Below are 21,794 nucleotides of genomic sequence, written 5' to 3'. Positions count from 1 at the left end.
CTGAAATTGGAGCCCACGCATTTTGCTTCTATTCCCACAGTTGTCTAAGGAGCTTGGAAAGAAAAGCGTCTGGACTTCTTTGAGTTGCTTGAAGACGTTTCACCTGTCATCCGAGAAGCTTCTTCAGTTCTAAGCAGGGGCGGATCTAGAGAAATTTTCTTAGGGTGGCATGAGGGTGACAAAGAAATCAAATGGGGTGGCAAAATCAAAGCCTTTTTTTTTCTCCAAACACACATGTAGGTGGTTATATATGGTTAAAATGATTCAAATGCAGTAAGTATACACGTTTTTCATATATATATATATATATAGTCTATAACTTAATTATTGTCTGTAGCCCACATAATTACACACTTTAGTTACATAAAACATGTGAGTTTTGATGTTATGTACTGTATAGCCTGTATAATAAATAAATATGTAGCCCAATAAGTATAAACTCCAGAAAGCTACACAACATGGGGCGGTTCATTTACAAACACAAGTCTAACTTAAGTTTCACACTGTTTTTTGTTAGAAAACAATCACATTGTTACAGCTTAAATTACACAAAATGTCAGAAATCTGCACTGTCATGAACAAAAATGTAAACCTAATTTTTCATGATTTGTTGGATTAACCCACTGAGGTCTGAAATAAAACCGGCCATTTTTGACTCCTTTTGAGTTTACGTTTGTGTTTCACCCTCAGATTGTTTAATTTTTTTCCCCCCCTTGCCTTGTTTGGTATCATTCTTTTCAGCTCAACTGAATTTAGTTGTTTTTCACTGACATACTGCATTAGTACTACTATTACTATTAATAGTACTATTACTGATCTGAAATCACACAAAGAACTTAAAATCCTAGTAGTATTTTTTTACTGTAAAAACCCCCACAGACATCTTGAGTAAATTTTTATAACTTGAAATGCAAATATAAAATAATTGTACATTTTGTAAACATATACAACTATTTATCTAAAAATGCAGCCAATACACCTGCTGTTTTTTTTTCTACAACCATTTAAAAATATTACTAAAACTAAAATGAGAGAACAATCAGGTGTTGCAATAAGATGCCCCACAAATGATGTGTGCCAGTAAAAAAAAAAAGTTTGTCCACCAAAAGACAGAGAACAGCACAGGGATAAACCTGCAGGCCTGACAACAGGAGGTGTATCACTCCGCTGGTTTTCTACTTAGTGACAGTATTTACATTGCAAATGTGCCTTTGTGACATTCATTAGTGCCCTCACTGACACACAAAACAAAACGACTACACAACAGAACAACTACACAAGACAACACAACACACTAAGAATCCACTCCACACTAAACGTTTCTTTACTGTTTTCGTGCTTTCCTTAGAAAACGCTTTAAACACACACACACAAAAACGTGATGACAGTATTTAGAAAAAAGCGTGCCTTATATATATTATCACAACTCTAGATTTACTGGCCTGTAATTAAAATTTAAAAACTTTAAAGTCATAACTTTCAATGTGGGCTGAAATAGAGACTCAGGGTGGCTGCAGCTTGTTGCTATGTCAGCTTACATCAGTCATGTGATTTGCAGGTGCAGCGTGGACCACAGAGGGTTAATAACACTCACCTTCCTTCCATTTCCAGAGTGTAACATCCAACCACCTGTGTAAAATCCGAAATTCCCATGGTGTTGTTCAAAATGTGCTCTGGCACAATCAGAAGCATTGCTTGTTACTTTTCTTTCCAAGCTCCTTAGACTACGATGACCTGGATGACTGAGAACCTTCACAGACATATTCCCAGTTATTCCCACTCTTCTCCCTCAGCCTGCTAGTTCCAGTAACAGGAGAAGGGTTTTGGTAGTGTGACTGTAGTCCACACATATGGTGAAATTGCCCTTATTTCCAGGAAAGGAGGCGTGCATAGGGCCCAATACCTGTCCATCCCAACCCTTTTAGTATCTGTCAGAGGCTTGGAAAGTGCTAAAGAAGGTTCTGAATGCATCGATGGTAAATTAGGTGGGTTTGTATTGGTTATTACAGGGAAATCATATTCCATTATACCTAAATCAGTTTGGTTCTGTATTACTAAGGGGGGGGGGGGATCTGATTTGCAAGAGTATAGTAATGGGAGTGAAGAGCAGAAAATGGGGGGCTATGCATATTCTTGGGGGTTGTCAGTATGTTAGTTTGACTCTTTAGCCCTAGTTGCTAATTTCTTTTGGTTTTGTTAGGTTTTGTGAGGTTTTGACCTCACAAAACCTAACAAACGCATTTGACAGACATGGTAGTTTTGCATTCATAGATGAGGCGACGAAGATAGATAGAAAGGGGACTGGTGTTCTAGTGTGACGAGGGGAGGCTAGTTCCCTTCCTTACTTAGTATAGGGCTGGGAATAAGATGCCACCTATAAGTCCTTGCGGACTTTAGTTGCCATTGTAGCGCCAAAAAGTCATTGATTGAATTTAAACTGCTATAAATAACTTTTAAGCCTACGTATATGTGAAACGTACATTAAATGTATCCCTCATGAATGATATCAAGTTATCTTGAACCACAAACAACATTCCTGTCACAAGGTAGAAGCCTCAATCAGTTTTTTGACAGAGTGACTTTAATATATCCGTTATTTAACCCATACAACATCTGATTGACATTAAAAATGTATTTTTTAAGACCGATCCGGCCAAAGGATAGCAGAAATATAACAATAGATCTATAAAGATATTTTAAGTGGCCAAAAAGGACGGGATTGGTTAGGTACAATAACACAAACATATTTAAAAAACATGTAATTTTTTTTTTATATATAAGCCCTTTGCAAATCATGTACACTAAAGTCTTTTTACAAATATAAGTAAAGACATTACACATAAAAAACACTGAAACACAGACCAGATCAGATCCCAAGGGAGGTCTGGTGTTTCTGTAAGATCCGTATCGTTGTTTTATTGTCGGAGGGAACGTAGACGGGGAGAGATGATCCAAGTTCAGGCTGGGAGCTGTAATCGGAGCTCCAACCTAATGGTTTTCACTGCTTGCAGTGTCAATCATTTACATGCGGTTGTTTGCAGTGTATAGAGCCCTTTGAAGTGTGCTGTTTTTTGCCCCCCCTCACTCAAAAAACAGATTCAGGTCCTCCTTTCAAAGAACACATGCAAATTATGTTAGTTGTTCACAAATGCAATTAAAAAATACCAAATTAATTTGATTTTCTTTGTGTAAACCTAAAATTATTCAAAACCAGCAGAGGCTGATTCTGAACACAAAATGAATGAGTTTGTTGGGGCACTGGGGGTAGGAGGAGTACATTTTTGCACTTAAGTATTTGTAAACTCAAAGAAATCAATTCAAGCCCCTCTTTAAGCTTAAACATTATTTTTAATCTCATTCAACGCAAATGTAGCACTCCAGCGTTACTGCAATTATTATTCGTGTGGTGAACCTAAATTATTTTCTCTCAAAGCAGTCTTTGTCACAAGAACACAAAGTTACTGAGTTACACAACGGTCCGCCTTCTTTGAAAATTTTGCGCTCTTTCAGGATCACCTAAATGAATCCAGCTGCTCGTGGCCTCTCTGTACTTTTTGGATAAAACTACACCTTCAGGTAAGGTAACATATTATTTTTCCATATATCCAATTGTGTATTTCTTTATCAGCTAAATCTATAATGCTATTTATCATAGAAGCTTGTAACAGTTGTTTTTTGAACTTTTGGTGGTGCTACCATTCTCTTCTCTGCTTGAATACTTTTTTTTTCTTTGACAATATAGCCAGGTCTTTTCAAAAGTGCCTTGTTTTAGAGGAGAAATTGTGTAGCTGCCAACTTTTAAGTCGGAGCGTGTGCTAGCTTATTAGCAGCTAGCCATTGTGCTCAATGAAAGATGATGTCCTATAGCTAACTTCTTTCTTACTGTTTTCTTTTTATAATCTAAAAATATGGTATTCTGTGTTTATTATTATATGCCATTTTCTAGTAGAAAGTATCGTTTTGAGGTGTCTTTAGAAGCACTACATAGTTTACTGAGGGTGCTACCAAAAGCGAACCATGTGGCCGGAAGAGTAACTGCAGGCAGCACAATGCGCACTCCCATGACGTTCAAACCTATTTATTATTATAAAAGATTTCGGCTACGTCCACACTTACACAGGTATTTTTGAAAACGGAGATTTTCCGTTTTCGTTTTAAAAAATAATCCCGTCCACAGGTAAACGCAAAAATGAAGGAAAACGCTGCTAGGAACATGCCAAAGCAACAGGTGGCGATATATTCCTAAACTCAGCTAAAAACAGTTTAGGTCTTGACAAACTTCACTGATGGTTCAAATGTTTAGCAACTTTCAGTGTGTTGATTCAGCAGTCTGTATTTAAACTTCTAGTTTATTATATTTATGTATGTTTTATTTCCAGGTGAATGCAGAGTTCCTGCAGATCACTACAAAACCCCTGCAGGCGAAGTTCTTGGCTCAGCTGGACAATTTAACAGACAAGCTGATGCAAAATTTTCAGGGGAGCAAAGGAGCAAAGGGCCAAAAGATCAAGGATATCATGGCGATCAGTAGTTTGGTCGGTACTAATGATAAACCCATCAATTAAATGCAATCAATCAATTCCATTTTTTTCACCCTTTTTTTCCCACCCTTGCATTAGTGTGATGACATCGACATAAAGAGGGAGCATACTCTTAAAAGCCTGGTGATCTACTTTAATGAAGATCCAGACCTACTGTTCAAGGAGTATCTGGTACGCTTATCACACTTTCTTTTCTAGATTCAATTTGAGTTAGGTTCATCGCACACAAAATCCTCATATATTCAAAAGAGACAATATAATTGTGAAATAGTATTATTCTTAATAGTCATTGTTGAAACTTGCACTGGAGAGCACTTTTTAAGGGGACAGATTCAGTAAAAATTCAATTGTTCATTCTTTTGGTGCTGCCATGTAGGTATCTACTGCCTCTATAAACACAGTAAATGTGGACAAAACATTCATCCATTTTCTGTCAGTGTTTCAATTCAGTTTATTTATATAGCGGTATATCACAACAACAGTCATCTCAAGGCACTTCAGAAAGTAAACACTCCAATGGAGTTCAGTTTATTATGCCAATTAGTAAAAAGTCTTCATTATAAGGAACACAGCAGATTGCATCAAGACACTAACTAGTGTCACTGCCATTACAGCAATCTCCTGGTTTCAGGAATAATGTGCATAAAACAAGCTGTTTCAAAAGGTTCCCAATTGTGATGAAATAAGGGAAATTGACCCAGCCCACACACACACACACTGATAGACACTGGAGGAGCTCCTGCTCTATATCAAGCCCCTCCCAAAGGGAGGTACATAATACCTGAACCCAAACTATTGATAGGAAACAGATTGACGGGTTTTATTTATGTTTGGAGTGTTTATAGAGGCGGTAGAGACCTATGTTTCAGCACAAAAGGATACAAAAGCTGAGTTTTGCATAATATGTCCCCTTCCAAGTGACAGAGCCCTTAAACCTGAAACAACCTGTTTTTCAGACCTCCTCCACTGAGGATGAACGGTTGAGGTCCACTGCAGCAACTGTCACTGTATTTACACCATCAGAAGAGAAGGGATTCAGGAGCCAGAGGATGTTGGAGTTGTCACTGAAGGTACTACAGTTATGAACAACCTCGGTAGTGTCATCATGGCATTCATCGTCCTCTTTGGACTGATTTATGCACTTGATCTGAGCTATCCAAATGACCACAAGTACACTTTTGAGTTCTGTCAGAAGATTTTGATGAATCTGGATGGACAAAGGCTCAGTACAAAGATGCAGCAAATGAAAATGAAGATGTTTGCTTAGGCAAACAAGACCCAGCACAAAAGTTGATTTTGGCCTTTTTATATCTTTTGTTCAAACTGTGACCTTTTTTTCTTTCTTTTTTTTGGCCAAATGGAAGTTGTCTATTTTTGTCTGCTGTTATGTTGTGAGTGATGTGACCTTTAATCTGTACTACTATAGATGGATGAAAGGACTGGGGATTTAGCTCAGAAAAAGTTTCATGGTTGTAACCACCATTTTCTTTTTGATTGCTTTTGGGATTTGCAAAGGTAATAGAAAAATGTTGACAAGTTTTGTGTCTTCCAGTGTTTTAAAGTTGGTCTTCCCGTTCTTATAAGCTTGTAAATGTTTACATGTAATTGGTTTTGGAGAAGTAAAGTTGAAAGATTTTTTTTTTATTAAAATACCTCCCCCTTGGTAACAGAAAAATGTTCGTCATGAAAACACACACACACACACACACACACATATATATACACATATATGTGTGTGTGTGTGTGTGTGTGTGTGTGTGTGTATTTATGTATATGTGTGTGTATTTATGTATTGTTGGGTTGTTTCAAATCTTCAGTGACTGCCATACTATGGTGTGAATTGCAATGTTTAGTAGGTTATCATTGTGAATTTGCAAGTGTCACTATAAATATATACAATGATTCTGAAGTGAAATCTGATTTTACAGATTCCAGTTTGTTTTCAGTATTGCCTAGTAGTACAGAGGTGTGTGCTATTCAGATTTGACATTCATTACAAATGTACGTCAGCACTTTTTTGTGAGCACTTTGATTTTTGTTAAGGTTGATTTGACCATGTGACATGTATGTTTATTTACAAAATATTCTGTTTCTGCTTTTAATTCAAGTGAATAAACCTGAGTTGTAAAAACAAATTCATTTTGTCATTATTTTAATAATTAAATTAGTTTTCTGGTAATGAAAATTATGATTTAGTTGAACTCAAAATAATGATTTCAATGCAATGAAAATCTAGCTCAAGTGAATGACATTGTATTGAGTTGGACCAAACAAAACCTTTCACATCATTTTAATGTACTTTTTTTCATTTTAGCAGTATTTACGAAATTGTGTTCTACTGACTCAATTTAATTGAATTGTCATGATGTATGTAGATTAGGTTGGACCAAAATAGATGTATTACGTGGAAAACCTGCCATCAGTCCAATTGAGTTCATCCAATGACTTATTTTTTTGAGTGCTCGGGTACATAGGTGGCCTCCCTTCAGCCTTTGTTTGCGATTCTCGTTTTAAAGTGCCAGCTGTGAAATAAAGTTTTGGGTCTTAGCTTGCGTGGCAGTGTTTTATTTTCGGCTCTCTGACTTATAATTGTGAATATTACAATATAAGCTCTGTTATCAGCTCCAATAACAGCTCTATTATCCCAACAAACAATGAAAAATAAATAAATATATTGTGTATTACTAAGTCCGTAAATTTTACACGAATCGTTCAATGATTACTTGGTCATGAATGCTTGAGCTTTGACAAAGAATCGCACACTTGTTGGAAAGTGACGCAAACAGAAGCCAGCGCGAGACCACAGGAGAAGCGGGAGTTGCGCTACAGTCTCGAGCTACAAAAACAGTGATAGTGCGTTAAGTTGAGACAAAGTCCAGCAGTTTTTCAGCTCGAAGCTCTCAGAGCTGTTTTCAGTGAGCTGCTTCTGCTTGTTGAAGCATGACTGAGACAGAGTTATACACGCTGTACAAAGGCGTCTATGTGCCTTCAAGTCTCCATCCGCCCGAGAGCCTCAGGTACTACGAGGAGTTTGCGTTTCGTCCGGATGACATCCTTATTGTAACGTACCCCAAGTCTGGTGAGTGATCGCGGTTCGACTGCAAATGGTTTCTTTTATGCTAAAGAGCGGTTTGTTTCAGTAGGCTGGAAGAGGATTTTTCAACCTGTCGTTTTCTTATTATAAGCAGCAATAACACTATATAATCGTCCTGGCGTTGGTCTAACACGTCGTTTAAAACAAGGATTGCTCTTAGTTTCCATTTTATGCGACCACGTTAATGGTATGTATTTAGCATTAAATTTCATTGTGGGGTTTATTTTAAATGTGGGAACCTTGTTGGAAAGCTCTCATCCCCGACTGTCCGTTGAGTCTCCGGCAGAAACAGGTCTGTCAATGCCCGGCGTCTAAATATATGCAATTCACTCCAAACCTGAGAACCTCATTTCTCTGGATCACCAGTGACCGTCTGCCACAAAGTTATTGACGATGCTTCCATGTATATTTATGCCTAATGTCTTTGAGTTGACTACAGTCTATAGAAGCAATGTATGAGGGTTATAAAATACATAAATTACCTGTTTTATACACTGTTAGAAAAAGCATCTTGAAAAAAATGGTAATATTCCGGCAGCTGGGGCGCCAAAATACGACCGTATAATTACAGAAAATAACTCCCGCATAAAAATACGGTTATTTCCAGTAATGAAAATACAATTAGTTGCGCTAATTTGACATGGGATTCTGCCTTTTCCAAGTGCTTTTAGACATTAAATTAGGAACATTTTTACGTGATCAAACAATGAAATTACCTATAAACAAGGTCACTGAATGTGGAAATATGAATCATAATACGTAAATGTACAGAAATATACAGTTAACAGTTGGTTTAAATAATAATTGATTGCATGCCCTGGGACAGACTGACAGAGGCGAGGCTGCCATCACTAGTAGGCGGTAGGTGAAGAGTCTTGACCACGGACACAACGACGGAGAGTGTCCGAGCCGGGGCGTGAACCGGCAATCTTCTGATCACAAGGCGAACTGCCAACTCTTGAGCCCCGAACGCCCTAACTAGTAATGATAATAATACTTATGTGATGAAACACAAGCTTATAGGGATCGTGTTATATACTTTTCCATAGCATTACATTTGAATTCAACAGTTCAATCTTTCAAATAACGGACAGATATTTGTGAGATCATGATACATTTGTGAATGTATTTTAACAATCTAAATATGCATATGCACAGACAGATACATTTAATAATCATGACAATTATGTTGTATTACATTACAGTGATTTAACGTTAATTTACATTCAAAATGTGAAGTCAAAGTCTATTTACGTAACTTTAATGATGTTCTAGAAGAACAGAACATTACTGTAAAATGCAGTAAAATACCTTCATATTAGGGTTTTTTCCTACGGTCGCAGCCATACCCGCGACCTTGTTGTTAGTTCACATTCATTGGCCGATGCTTAGCGTCATGTTATTTATATTAATTGCAATTCCTACCTCTACATTTCTTTTTCAAAATATATAATTAGCACAGCGCGTCCGTGCAATGTTTTACATTGTGGCATGCAGAGAAATCTTAACCCCAAGCTGGTAGGGGAGCTCTTTATTAAAACACTTGTGGTGCAATGTGCCTCAAGGTTCAACAACAGCACAACAGAAGTCACTCATGGTACAGCACTCTCTCTACAAAACAACTGTCAGTGACGCTGCACCACGGCGTAAACACAACATTCAAGATAACAGTTTGTAACCATAAACAATGAAACAAGAACATCTAAACAGCAGCACATGTCCCAAAGCATGATGGGAGACACTTCTGGATGTATTTTTACGATCTAAATATGCATATGTACAAAAAAATTTATTTAACAAACAAGTAAATTGTGTTTTATTACATTTACAGTGATGTTATGTTATTTTACATTTGACGTGTCAGACCACAGTCTACTTATGTAAATGTAATGATGTTCTAGAAAAACAGTACACAACTGTACACTACACTGTAAAATCATTTGACATTACTATTTTTTGGAACAGTGTAATACAGTTACCGTGGCACAGAGCAGCTGTACCTGTATTAGTGCATTATACCTGCATCCTTTCTTCATGTTATGTACAAACCCCTCGTAAAAATAATTTCAGTACATTCTATTTATCAAGATGAGCAATAACATAAAAAAAATCACAGAACCACTTTTTGGCTGGTATTTCTGAAGAGACGGACCCTATATACCCTATGAATGTGCTGTGTGGTACTAAGGCTCAAAAATGTCTTCTGGCACTTTTCTTTATGTTTTTGTTAAAGGTGCTGTGACAATAGATATGACTTTACATGCTACTTGCCCTTTTAACACAATGAATCACGTCTGGTTGATTTTTAGTCATAAAGCCACAGACAGCAGAGCTTTTCTACCAGCAGCTGGGGGTGGCTGTAGCTCAGCTAGTAGAGCAGGTCACCTAATGATCAGAAGGTTGGTGGTTTGATCCCCGGCTCCTCCAGTCTGCATATCAAGTATCCATAGGCAAGATGTTAACTCCTGCTAACTAACCAGTTGCTCTCTGATGCGTCCATCAGTGTGAATGTAGTTAGAGTGCTTGTGAGAATAGGTGAATGTAGTATGTTGTATAGAGTGCTTTGAGCACTCTTGGGGAGTACGATATAAGAATCAGTGTATTTACAACTTAAAATGTGATGTTCAGTACCAGAATGGTGTTTTTTACTTGCAAAAACAGAGGAATACAAGTGAAGTTTTATTAGAGTTTGGACATATTTTCTACAAAGTATTTGTGAACACCAAAAACAATCAGCAGGCGATAGATGGATTTAAAAGGACAGACAGGAAGTGGACTAGATCAGCTCTGTCTTAGACAGGGACTTTAGCTTGGATAAAATTAAAAAAGTTAAATAAATACAGTGCTAACTGAAGAAAATGGATGGCTTATTGTAGTTTTAGTTTAAGCTTTCTCATTATTACAAGAGAAGAATGCATATTTAGGGAACTGTGTACAACTGGTTCATTGTCAAGCCAGCATTCAGTTTTGCTAGAATGGCAGGACAGATCTGAGCAGCACAAACGAAACTTTTTGCAGCACAAACCAGCACAAATGTTTGACATCAACTTTTTTAAATTTGACACTCAAGTTTGCCAGTGTCATGAAATGAGGTGAGCGAGTTTCTGCTGACTACTGTGGGCCTATAGTAAATATTTGAATACTGCATTAAGCTCGCTTTGTACAGAAAGATCTTTTAGTAACAGACTCGTGAGTAGAACATAAAATGCCCACAGACTGTCCGGACCATACTATGCACAATCACAAGGTAAGGCAAACAAGTGAAACATATATCTGGTCTACTACATTAAGGTGAAAGATTCTGGAACTCGCTCATTTCTAAACCCTGGTTATTGTCACGGTTCTGGGTCTGGGGACGCAGGGTTTATGTTTTCTGGTTTTTGAATGTTCTTTGATTTAGTGTTATTCATGTAATAGTCTTTGTATTTCTTGTTTCTTAGTTATTTTCTGTAGTTTCTATGATTTAGGTTGTGTTTATGCCTTTGCTGTATTCCACATTTCATATCTAGTCACCCTTTTCTCTATGTTCATGCAGCTCCTCTGTCCAGACTATGTTCCCTCCTTCTCCCTAGTCAGTCATATCTCCTGGTCTCAGTGTCAAATCCACGTCATACGTTCACACCGATCATGCTATGACAGTGTGAACGGCACAAATCCGATATTTTCAAATCCGATCTGGGTCACTTATGTGGTACTGAATCCGATACATATCCGATGTTTCAGAAAGCGACTGCTGTTTGAACGGTCAGGTCGCATTAAATCCGTCTTTTACGTCACTGACACAAGACAGACGCCAATTATCAGCGCCGGAGAAGCGCCCGATAAGACATCGTGAATGCTTCCTGGCCATCCGGTGAAACTGCTGGGAAGACAACGTTGGAGAAACGTGAACATTTTATTTGTACTGTATAATCTGCAGATTCTGACAGAAATCTGCAACTATCCTTTGAAGCAACGCTCCTCTAAAACAGCAATAAGGATAATTATTAGGTTATTTACATTATTATGGAAATAACAAAATTGGGAAACGTGAAGTCCGAAGTATTTATATTAAGGGCCATCAGTCAAACAATAGTTTGCTCTGGGTCTAAACAGAGCGCGTTGTGTGTGACGTCTTCTTTTGCGCATGCGGGCCGCTTTGAGCGTTCACACTAGAGCGCGTTTGCTGTCGCATTTTATTTGTAGTGTCAACAAGCAGACAAAAAAATCGGATTTGATCAAAAAATCGGAATTGAGCATTAAGACCTGCAGTGTGAACGTAGCCTTAGTCTGTGTCTCATGTTTCCTGGATTATTTTGATAAGTCCTTGTGTAGTGCTTGCTTAGTGTGTTTAGGTTTGCTTCCTCCCTGTCTCGTTATGTTTGAGTACTCCCAGCTGTGCTGTCCTCCCGTGTCTCATTCCCTCATTATCCCTTTGTGTATTTAAGCCATTTGTCTTCCTCTGTTTGCTGCCGGATTATCTGCGTATCTCCCCTTGTGTGTCTATGTCTCGCGTTTCCCATTCTCCAGGTTTCCATGTCTCAGGTTTCCATGTCTCAGGTGCTCAGGTCTTTAGTTTCTTTGTACTTGTTTTTAAGGTTTCTCCCAGTTTAGGTTTCGCTAATTTAGTCATTGTCACATTTGGCTTTGTTTGACTTCTGCTCCGCCATAACAAAGGCTCACTTTCAGTTCAAGTTCTGTTCCATCTCCAATGCTTGCGTTTGGGTCCTCTCACTCATAAGGAATACCGTCGTGGTCATAAAGATTGTAGCTAGCCGGCTACAAAGCCTGGTTTCCGGCTTCCTCTTTGTAGTGGACTTTCTCCGACCTTTGATTACGTTTCTCCTGAGCCTGGAAATTTAAAGTCTGTGTTTTCAGAAACAGAATCATCTGCTCTAAGGACTTAAAGAACTGTGTTACTCCCACTCCTCCCTGTGCTCACTCCTCCCTGGTCTGGAATAATAATTCCAAAGATTGTTTATTCTGAGACTGCGTGACTGTGAAACTGGGCTCCTCAGAAACTGAAACTCCCCTCAGAGGCTGAGCCTGTGACCTCAGCTGGCTCTGCACTCCTGGAGGCAGTGCAGCCTTCTTCTCCTCCTCCGTCAGCTGGGAGCTAGGCGAGTTCATCCAGCCAGCCATCCCGATCAGATTGCATGGGCTGCGCAGCCCCAGCTGCTGCATCCTGAGCCAGCTGTGTGCCCTGCACAGCTCCAGATAGCTCTGCTTCAGCCAGAGGTTTCTGCACCTGCTGGCCCTGTTTCGCCTCAGCCGAGCCCCTGCAGCCTCCTGTTTCAGCTGGAGGCTCACATGAGCCCGCTCAGCCATTGCCTGCCTCAAGTCGCACCATACAGTTTATACCACAACAATAAAATGTATTATTATGACTATCTTCTTCAGTCCTGCTGTCTCCCTGCCGGATCTTCTCCTCTTTCCGCCCTCGTCTGACCTCACCTCGTATCTGCTCCTCTTCCTGCAATAACAGAAGACGCCTCCCTGACTAGCCTTGATTATTAATATTATGCTACTGATTCTATTTATTATTTAAGTTTGGGAAATTCTGTTCGGACACCCTCAGCCCAGTATGATGTGTAAGCGTGTTGCAAAAACCCTCTGCACTCTACATGTTAATCAAGATAATTCAATTCAGTCGAACCGCTGAGCTCTAATATTGGGAGGCCCAAATAAAAGCTAAATCAAAACATGAGATTGTTTCTTTTTTGTAGGTACGACATGGATGCAGGAGATGCTCCCTCTCATCATCAGCGGAGGGGATCCGGCCTCCGTTGAGACTCTCCACAACTGGGACCGTGTTCCATGGCTGGAGGAGAATCGAGCCCTCACCCTCAACCTTGAAAAGAGGCCGTCTCCACGCATGTTTACAACTCACTTCCACTACAGCATGATGCCGCCATCCTTCTTTGAAGTTAAACCAAAGGTAGGTCTGCCACATAGTTTGGTTTGTGGGTCATTAAAGCTGTTAATTCAAATGTGAAATGGGATGTTTTATGGGTCTCTTTAATTCCTGCTATAGAGTAGCAGCTTCTCCTCCTTAATAATAAATAATTGGCATAGATATGCTGGGATTCATCCAGGCATAATCTAAATTGAGTGGTTTAAAACATGAATGTAGCACAGGCAGCCAACATGTACTTGTAAAAGACATGTAGCCAACAGCCCCTAATATTAGCCTGATAAAACACTGAGTATACAACTTGTCGGAGAAAAATGTGAAAGTCTTTGTCAGGTTTCCTCCGCACAGAAAACTGATGTGGAAAGAAAATGAAGTAACTGAAAGAACATTACAACACAATTTAAAAGACACAACAACAAGAACAGAGGATTTGTCATTACTCACCACTGACAGCTTCTTATGAGACCTCAGGCTATTACTTAGTAGTTCCTATAAGAAATACAGGGTTTGTATTCTGCTGTGCCTGTGTCCAAGTGTCTGGCATGGCAAAGTAAGCAACCATACAAAAAAAATCACCAGTGAGAAGGTCTGTGATTGCATGTGAAGGACAGGTTATGAACTCAAAGTGCTTTGTCTGTGTAATACATACATTGTAGTTTTATTTGGTCATAAAGCTACAAACTTAAATGTTGAATGTTTAAAGTGAAGTAATGATTTGTCATTACTCCAGGTCATCTATGTCATGAGGAACCCCAAAGATGTGTTTACGTCTGCTTTTCACTATTTCGGGTCAACTTCGTTCCTGGTGAAACCAGGCCCACAGAGCGAGTTCCTCCAGAAGTTCCTAGATGGAGAAGGTTGTTCTTTTTTTTTACTCTGTATTAGAACAGCAGGTGACATTTAGCCTTTTATTCAGTTGTATTTTACAACTGGTAACAAGAGGAATAAGGATTGATGAAGTTGAACCATTAATGCAGAGACGTTTGCTATTGTATTCATAATAACTCAAAGGGAATCTTTTCTTTGTCTTTCAGTTATATTTGGTTCCTGGTTTGACCATGTGAAGGGTTGGCTCAATGCTAAAGATAAGGAGTCCATCATGTACATCTCCTATGAAGAACTTTTAAAGGTGAGAACAACTGCAAATGCTTTCCAAATAATTTAAACACAAAAAAAAGAGTCAAACACTGAGATTCGTGGTAAGAACATGAGCTGAACGGTGTTTGTCTGCACGGTGCAGGACCTGAAGGACTCTGTGGCCAGAATCGCTCAGTTCATGGAGAAATCTCTGGATACTGGAGTAATAGAGAAGATAGCAGACCGATGCTTGTTCAAGAACATGAAGAAAAACAGCATGTCGAACTACTCGGCTGTTCCTAAAGAAATCATGGACCAGAGCAAGTCTGAATTCCTCAGGAAAGGTGTGTTTTTGTAATACTACTGAGAATGGTTACCGCACCCAACCCCTCTCCCCCCGTCAAACCCCCCCGAAGTATGTTGGTTTTGAAGCTGTACTGTATGGTGAAATAGCATGAGTTATATCTCTTATCCACCCCCCTATAACTTCGACTGGCATGTCTAAACAGGACTCTGGGAGGAGGTGAATGTGGATGTAGGTTTTAAAATGAAAGTATGCAGGCAGGAAAATGTTGGAGTACCTTGGATTATTGGTAATTTTTTTTGTCCTTGTGTTCCTCCTTTGCATCACCGACCCAGCGCTCTTTTATCAGACTTTTAAAGGTTCTAATTGGTGCAGAAAAAGTTTTGACTCTGTGTTTGCACCTGGACGTGATACCTAGGTTTTAGAAATGAACCAAGAACTTTCTAAATGATCACCTGAGATAGGGTTTGGATTTTTAGCTTATAAGCCTGGTAATAGTACGTAAGGAACTGAGAAAAACTGTAACAGAATTTTACATTTACAACCTAAAATAATAGACACAACAGTTCCTTCAATTTAGGTTTAATTCTTCTCTGTGTGTTGTGTTTCAGGAATTGCTGGAGACTGGAAGAATCAGCTAACAGAGGCAGAAGCAGAATGCTTTGATGCTGTTTACAAAGACAAAATGAAAGATGTCAAATATAAATTTGTTTGGGATTAAAAGACTAAATGAAAGTCATTTCATCATAGAATTAGAGAAACAAAGTAGAGCATTAAATGGTTTGTTGATATGTATTCATGACGTAATTTCGTAGTTATCAACATAAAACTGGTAACAGCATTCTGATTGGTGCAAAACCAAAATCAGCTCTGTTTAAGTGAAACCCTGGTGGAGTGAGGGAGTTGTCAGGGTCGATGTCAGTGATGATGTTGAAAGAGTCCGCGAAATAATTTTCCACTAGGCTAGAGAACTGTGAAACTTAAAATATCTAATGTCACTGAATGAGAGTGGCAATAGGACCAGTAAAATGTAACATGTATTTGTTTGTTCTATGCCATTTTGTTTTCTGCTTCCAAACTTTCAAATGATGTACTTTTAACTCAATACCATTTATATTAACTCTTAAGTTGCTTATTCTGCAGATTTTAAAGCATAAAATGTGATAAAAAGCTATATTGTTACAGATAAAGCTACCCCCTGATGCACAAGTAATTAAAAGCATGTGATATAAACATTCAAAAATTATGATCTAGTAATATAGTGCATATATTCTGCATAATTAAAGTATATTCTAATGCTCAAACATTTGTTCCATTACTTAAGTAGATTTATGCCTTTATTCAATATGAAACCGTTTTTACATTTGGGTGCAATGCCACTTTACATATAATACTTTTGCATACGCACACAGGTCTGCACAAGTATGCAAGTTTTCCTGTGCTGTGTGTTTTTCTGGTCAAATGCTCTGAAGTGTCACAAGGAGTTATGCTACCCTCTGTAGCTCAGATCGTACATCTTGTCTGTTAAAGTGGTCACTGTGCCAGATTAAAGCCCTAAAATCTTGCCTAAGTCATGTTTGTTAAATGTTACTACATGTACAATATTGTTAGAAAGAATGTACAAGCTAGCAGTGTATGGGACATCAATGATAACGTGGTGTAAATCATAATTGAGTTCAATGCAATGTTACATCACCAGTCATCTGAAGGCTGTTACGTCCCCTGGCTAGTCTAGGGGGTTGAAGGGACGAACATAAAGGTGGATAGAGAAGGAGGAGCCAAGATGGTAATTTTAGAAGGTTTATTTAATACTGGTGATGGGATTTGGGGTCAGACTGAGGTATAACGTCAGGGAGAGCCAAGGCCAACATAACAAACAAAACATCCCTGATGTAGAAATAAAAGAAACTTACCTAACTCCAAAGAAACAACATATACAACCTATAACCATAACCTACCTAACAACACATAAACAGGAGAAAACAGGTGGTCAAAACAAAAGGCAGCTCTCCCCTACAAGCCGTCTGAACATGAAAACAACAATGCTCATACAAGATCCAAAGGCATGCAAGCCTGCACAGGTATGGCAACCAAAATAGCCAGAAGGCACAGAAGCACAGCTCCACAGACCTTAAATAGTGCTCTGCTGATTACCAATTAGCCGGACTCTGCGCAGCATCCAATCGGGACAGAGGAGGTGGAGCCTGGACAAAACAAAGGGTTAGTAGGGAGAAGAGACATCCTCCTGGGGGATGTAACAAGGCACTTTAGATTATAAGGTAAAGATCATTCAGTATAAGACAGAAAACAGCAACAATCAGACTATCCCTTATGAAAAAGCCCTTGGAGAGAATGGGAAGGAAGAACTATTTAAGCATGAAAATACATCTTGCAGAACCGGACTCAGTCTTCTGCCATGACGGGCTGTGAAGTGACCATAAAGACACAGAGTAAAACAAAATGTATGAGAAGATAAAACCAGTGACGGTTAATGGTGTCATACTGATTATCATGTTTGCTTTCACAGCAGTGGGATTGCTGAGCCTCACAGAAAAGAAGGTACTGTCAAGAAAGAATTAGCAGACCCAAAATGATCTGCTTCTTTAGCTTGCTATTTAACCTTCAGTAGCAAGCTGCAAACCTTAACTAAGCAATCATTATGAAGTCATTTGGGCTCATAAACCAATAAATGGTTTAGACAGGGTTTTTTTGTGTGTGGTTCTGAACAGACAGCCTTTGAAAGGTCATGCTGTAAAAGCTGGCTGTAACTGAACGCAAGATTGTTCCATAATTGTTTGTAGTTGTCTGAATCACTACTGCAAATCCTTTTTCTAATAACTAAGTGCAGGGTGGAGTTTAGAAAGAAATCTATATCTGTAAAATTCTTTCTTTGTCAAAACGTGAACTCTTTGCTCTTTCACGTGGGTGCGTAGGGAAAGAATTTACTTAAACTAATCATAAGTAACGATTATGGAATGCCTCTTTCCCCCCCATAGTTTCCACCGCTTTTCTTTTCTTGTTTCAAATGTAACAGATTGCAATCTTTGTAAATATGTAACTATTTAATGACTTAATTTTTTGTATTTCCGTTTACTCACACTTGCAAAATCTTTCCTCTGCTCCACTTAAAGTCAGAGGAAAACTACTGTGCTTTGTCCTGCAGTACACAGTCCTTTTGCTATTTTGCAAAGAACAGTTGTCCAATTAGCGCCTCATTCTATGTCACACCAGTTTTTACAGTGTAATGTCCCTGATGACACATTCTGCTTGCGTTTCAGGGTGACACTGATGTGGTTTCCATTTCCCAAACATGCAGTGAGTGTTGTCAGAAGTGTAAAAGGCTTAAAGTGTTTGATTTGTTTCAATTTAACATTTTAAAACATTAGCGATTTCTTGGTGCCGCATTGTAAAAGAAGTTTTCCACTGTTAAGACTTTGTATTAGCCAACACAAACTTAGTTAAAGTTAGAGCAGCTTTTCTTTTAATTTATTGTATAATAATACAATTATAAGCAATTCATATATTTTTCATTTGTTTTTTCCCCCCCAAAAAAATTGGCATTCGATTGTGGAAATACTTCAGCATTCTTGAGTTGCGTAAAATTGAGCCAGAGATCATTGTAGGACTGAGCAGAAGATCAGCTGTGCCATCCCTTTATGATTTCAGTATTTTACTGAATAATTGTCCAAACAACGAAAGGGTCACAAATTAGGGCACAAACAGATTTTATTTAATTAAAAAATGAGGGAAGTCAGATCCCTCTTCCGTGGAACCAGGTCCCACTTTTGGTTCAGGAGACAGGCACCCTCTCATCTTCAAAAAAAGGCTTAAAACTTTCCTTTTTGCTAAAGCATATATTTAGGGCTGGATCTGGTGACACTGAAGCTCCCCCTGCTGGGGACATCAAGAAGCACTGTGTGTTTATAGAGCAGGCTGTGTTTAATCATTAGTTATTATTCATCTCTGGCTCTCTTCCACTGTCTTTTATCCTATTTTTATCCTAATTATATTATGGCTGCCCCTCCCTGAGTGTCCCAGAGGCTTTTTTCTGTTAAAGGGGAGTTTTTCCTACCCACCACTGCCAAGGCTCATGAGGTGCTGTTTGATTGTTGGAGTCTGTTATTGTCTATTATTGAACAGTGTTAAACTTGCAGTAAAAGTTGCCTTGAGGGAACTATTGTTGCTGTTTGCTGCTATATAAATTGAACTGAAACTGAATTTGTCCAGAGTCTGTTGCTATCTGGGCAACTAATCTCACAACTGTCTGCGTCTGATCTGTTTCTCCAGATGTTTATCTTCAGTTGTTGTGACCTACACTTGGCCCTGTCAGGGGCACAGCTCAATAATTAGATTTAAAAACTAAATGCAAAATTAGTGCATCTAATGGAAATTCACATTACAAAACATTTTATATTTTATGCCACACTTGTATTTTGCCTGTAACAAAATAACAAGCCGATTAAAACGACTCTCCTATTTTTTCTCTCCTGTTTTGTGAGTTAAATATCATGGTCAGCACGGACACAAACATACAATTCCTCCATCCACTGGAAATGGGGTCTCAGAGTTGCTGATCTCAGAGTTAATCAACTCAAGAGTTTACTTTCAAACTCAAAATTTCTTGTACATGCTTCCAGGAATAGAGGACTCAAGTGCACAAGAGTGAAAGTTTAACACGTTTATTGAAGTCACAGAGTCAGACGTGGTTGAACTGGTTGAGGCACCAAACGACATTCCTACAGTAAGTGCAATGATCTTTTGACTACCAAGAGGCTTGAGTAGCATGCCAAGGTGAGACATGTTAAGCCTTTAAGAAAGTTTGTTTGACGTCTATTGGGGTGTTGTCATCGGCATTTTTAAATATTCAACCAAAGAAATGGTAAAACCTAAGTTCAACTTTACACTTTTTTTGTTTGTTGTTGTTGTTTGTATGTGTTTCTGAACTCATAAACAACTGTTTTTGTTTTGTTTTTTATGACATACTTGTTCTTCACAGACACCCACTACAAATAGATGATTTATAGAATAGGATACTGGGGATTACACAAAATATAAAGCGTGTATTCATCAATCTCACACTGAAAAGGGAGTGTTAAAGGGGGAAAGGGGGAGGAAACGGGATCTTAAACAACTTGTTTCAGACACTAGATCAGCAGTTGCTGATAATGTCACTGTCTAACACAAAAGCTGCCCTAAGGCTACCTCACTACCTCAGAATATACATTCACACGTCTCTGAAAACTGTTTATATGTCTGTTTGGTTTTATATGTCAAACTTAGAAACAAAATAGTGACAAATTTGATTGTGAGTGATATACTATTTGTGAGTAGCTTTCGCACATGAACGCCTCTAAAGCAGAGAACGGTTTTTTACCACCTTTATCGAGCAACGTGAATGCAGCTTAGCAGTAGCTAGCTAGTCGGCCAAGATGTTAGCATGCACAATGAGTTTCGATTTAAGATTTTCTACTAAATTGGACTTTTTTAACAGTGTTAAGATTCCCTAATACAAGTGCCGCCCCGATTAATCGCTGTAACTCTTTATATTGACCGACTAATGTCATTATTATTACTTCATAATATTTCTGCTGTTAGTTTCGAATGCTAGCCAGCATAGCGCCGTTGCTAGCCATCATAAGTATCTGTCATGCTTATATCCTGCCGGACAGAGATGTTGAATGCAGGCTAAGACACACGCCCCACAACTGTAACTAAAGGGTTGTTATCGTAATAACAGGTAGATGGACAGCATTTTCACTTAGTTATTTCGTTCTAGGTTGTTGCTTCTTTTTCCACAGTATTTCGTAACAAAATAATTATTTTGAATATATGAATATAAAAGTTGCAATGCAATGACGAGGTACATTAGTGTAAAGTAGTCGTTTCTTAGTGGATGTTTTGTTCTTGTTCTCCGAAGGCTCAAAAGCACTTTCGCTGTACTAAATGACACACTGTAAACCCTGTAGTTTTACATTTGATTAGATAATGTTATAAACATGTCATTTCTGCTCTTATTAAAGAGAGCTCTGAGGACATACAGATATACTGTCTGCTTGACACTACTTGCCTAACTGCACGGGCGGTTGGAGACCTCTGTTTCAGGTAGCTGGGTAATTATCATATATCACAAGACTGGGACAAAAGTCACATGGACTCTCATAACTATTTTACTTCTGCTGAGGTAAACTAGTTAAGACTTGTTACTCTTCGTGGTTTATTGTGATGCACTGAGAAGATCGAAGCACACTGATCACTGTAAGGTATGTTCTCACTGACAGACTATACATATATATACTATTCTGTGTCAGTAAAATAGCCCCGCATTTTTGCCTATATTAAAAGCTATCCAGCCTCTAATTTCCAATATATTTCATGTTAAATTGGAGCTGTTTTAATTGTCCTTAGTTTGATATTTCATGTTAAACATATCAAGAGTTTCAGATAATGAGGTCAGTGTATGTACGAGTAATCCCTGTGTGTTTCAGACTGCTCTGTTTCACCTTTTATTGCTCTTTGCTCAGCATGATGTCATTAAGGTAATATCGCCCGTATATATTCAGTGACACACCTGCTGTTTGTGTTGTTGGTTTGTGAGGGATCTCAAGTGAGGAAAAGAGAGCTAAAAGAACTTGTTTCAGACACTGGATGAAAACGGTGTGGCTGAGATAACTGATTACTTTTTTGGACTGTGAGCTACCCCTCTATAGTTCAAGAGGGTTTTGAACGTCACAGGAGTTGAGCAACCAAACGTGACTGGCAGGAACATCTTAGGCCTCTGAAGTTTCTTGTGTGTGTTTCTGTTTCCCCACGCCTTATTATATCACCACAGGTTGACAGGAAGTAATGTAACAGACAGAGTTTAGTAAGATCAAAACTTACTGTGCT

At 38.6% G+C, this 21,794-nt stretch overlaps 3 protein-coding genes across 7 annotated transcripts in view; all 3 read left to right on the top strand.

Annotated features, from left to right (window-relative positions):
* The first annotated feature begins 3,237 nt into the window (after positions 1-3,237).
* Positions 3,238-6,230, top strand: LOC146702579 (uncharacterized). The gene is made up of 5 exons (XM_085467298.1): positions 3,238-3,264; positions 3,511-3,576; positions 4,380-4,535; positions 4,620-4,712; positions 5,498-6,230. Exons 1-5 carry the CDS (start codon positions 3,238-3,240, stop codon positions 5,624-5,626), a joined length of 471 nt encoding a protein of 156 aa, XP_085323424.1. The 3' UTR covers positions 5,627-6,230.
* A 1,085-nt stretch (positions 6,231-7,315) lies between these two features.
* LOC146702578 (sulfotransferase 2B1-like) lies at positions 7,316-16,473 on the top strand. 2 transcript variants are annotated; one of them, XM_085465508.1, is made up of 6 exons: positions 7,316-7,620; positions 13,341-13,552; positions 14,259-14,385; positions 14,563-14,657; positions 14,769-14,949; positions 15,521-16,473. In XM_085465508.1, exons 1-6 carry the CDS (start codon positions 7,482-7,484, stop codon positions 15,628-15,630), a joined length of 864 nt encoding a protein of 287 aa, XP_085321634.1. In that variant the 5' UTR covers positions 7,316-7,481; the 3' UTR covers positions 15,631-16,473. The 2 variants fall into 2 exon arrangements, with proteins under 2 accessions (XP_085321634.1, XP_085321635.1); XM_085465509.1 differs by lacking the exon at positions 7,316-7,620 and adding an exon at positions 11,051-13,205.
* A 3,854-nt stretch (positions 16,474-20,327) lies between these two features.
* Positions 20,328-21,794, top strand: part of LOC146702576 (uncharacterized) — a 46,477-nt gene continuing 45,010 nt past the window's right edge. For 2 of the 4 annotated variants that reach the window (XM_085465507.1, XM_085465506.1), the window contains exon 1: positions 20,328-21,169. The gene's annotated coding sequence lies outside the window, so the exon portion shown is untranslated. The remainder of the gene's footprint in view (positions 21,170-21,794) is intronic. The other 2 variants (XM_085465503.1, XM_085465505.1) reach the window with 2 other exon arrangements.

The sequence above is a fragment of the Copadichromis virginalis genome, linkage group LG8, assembly GCF_057382275.1.
Source record: "Copadichromis virginalis isolate Kocher_CV1m ecotype Utaka linkage group LG8, C_Virginalis_male_GT1.1, whole genome shotgun sequence".
Classification (NCBI taxonomy): Eukaryota; Metazoa; Chordata; class Actinopteri; order Cichliformes; family Cichlidae; genus Copadichromis; species Copadichromis virginalis.
The sequence above is the reverse complement of the archived record's forward strand: the minus strand, read 5'-3'. Positions and strand labels throughout refer to the sequence as shown.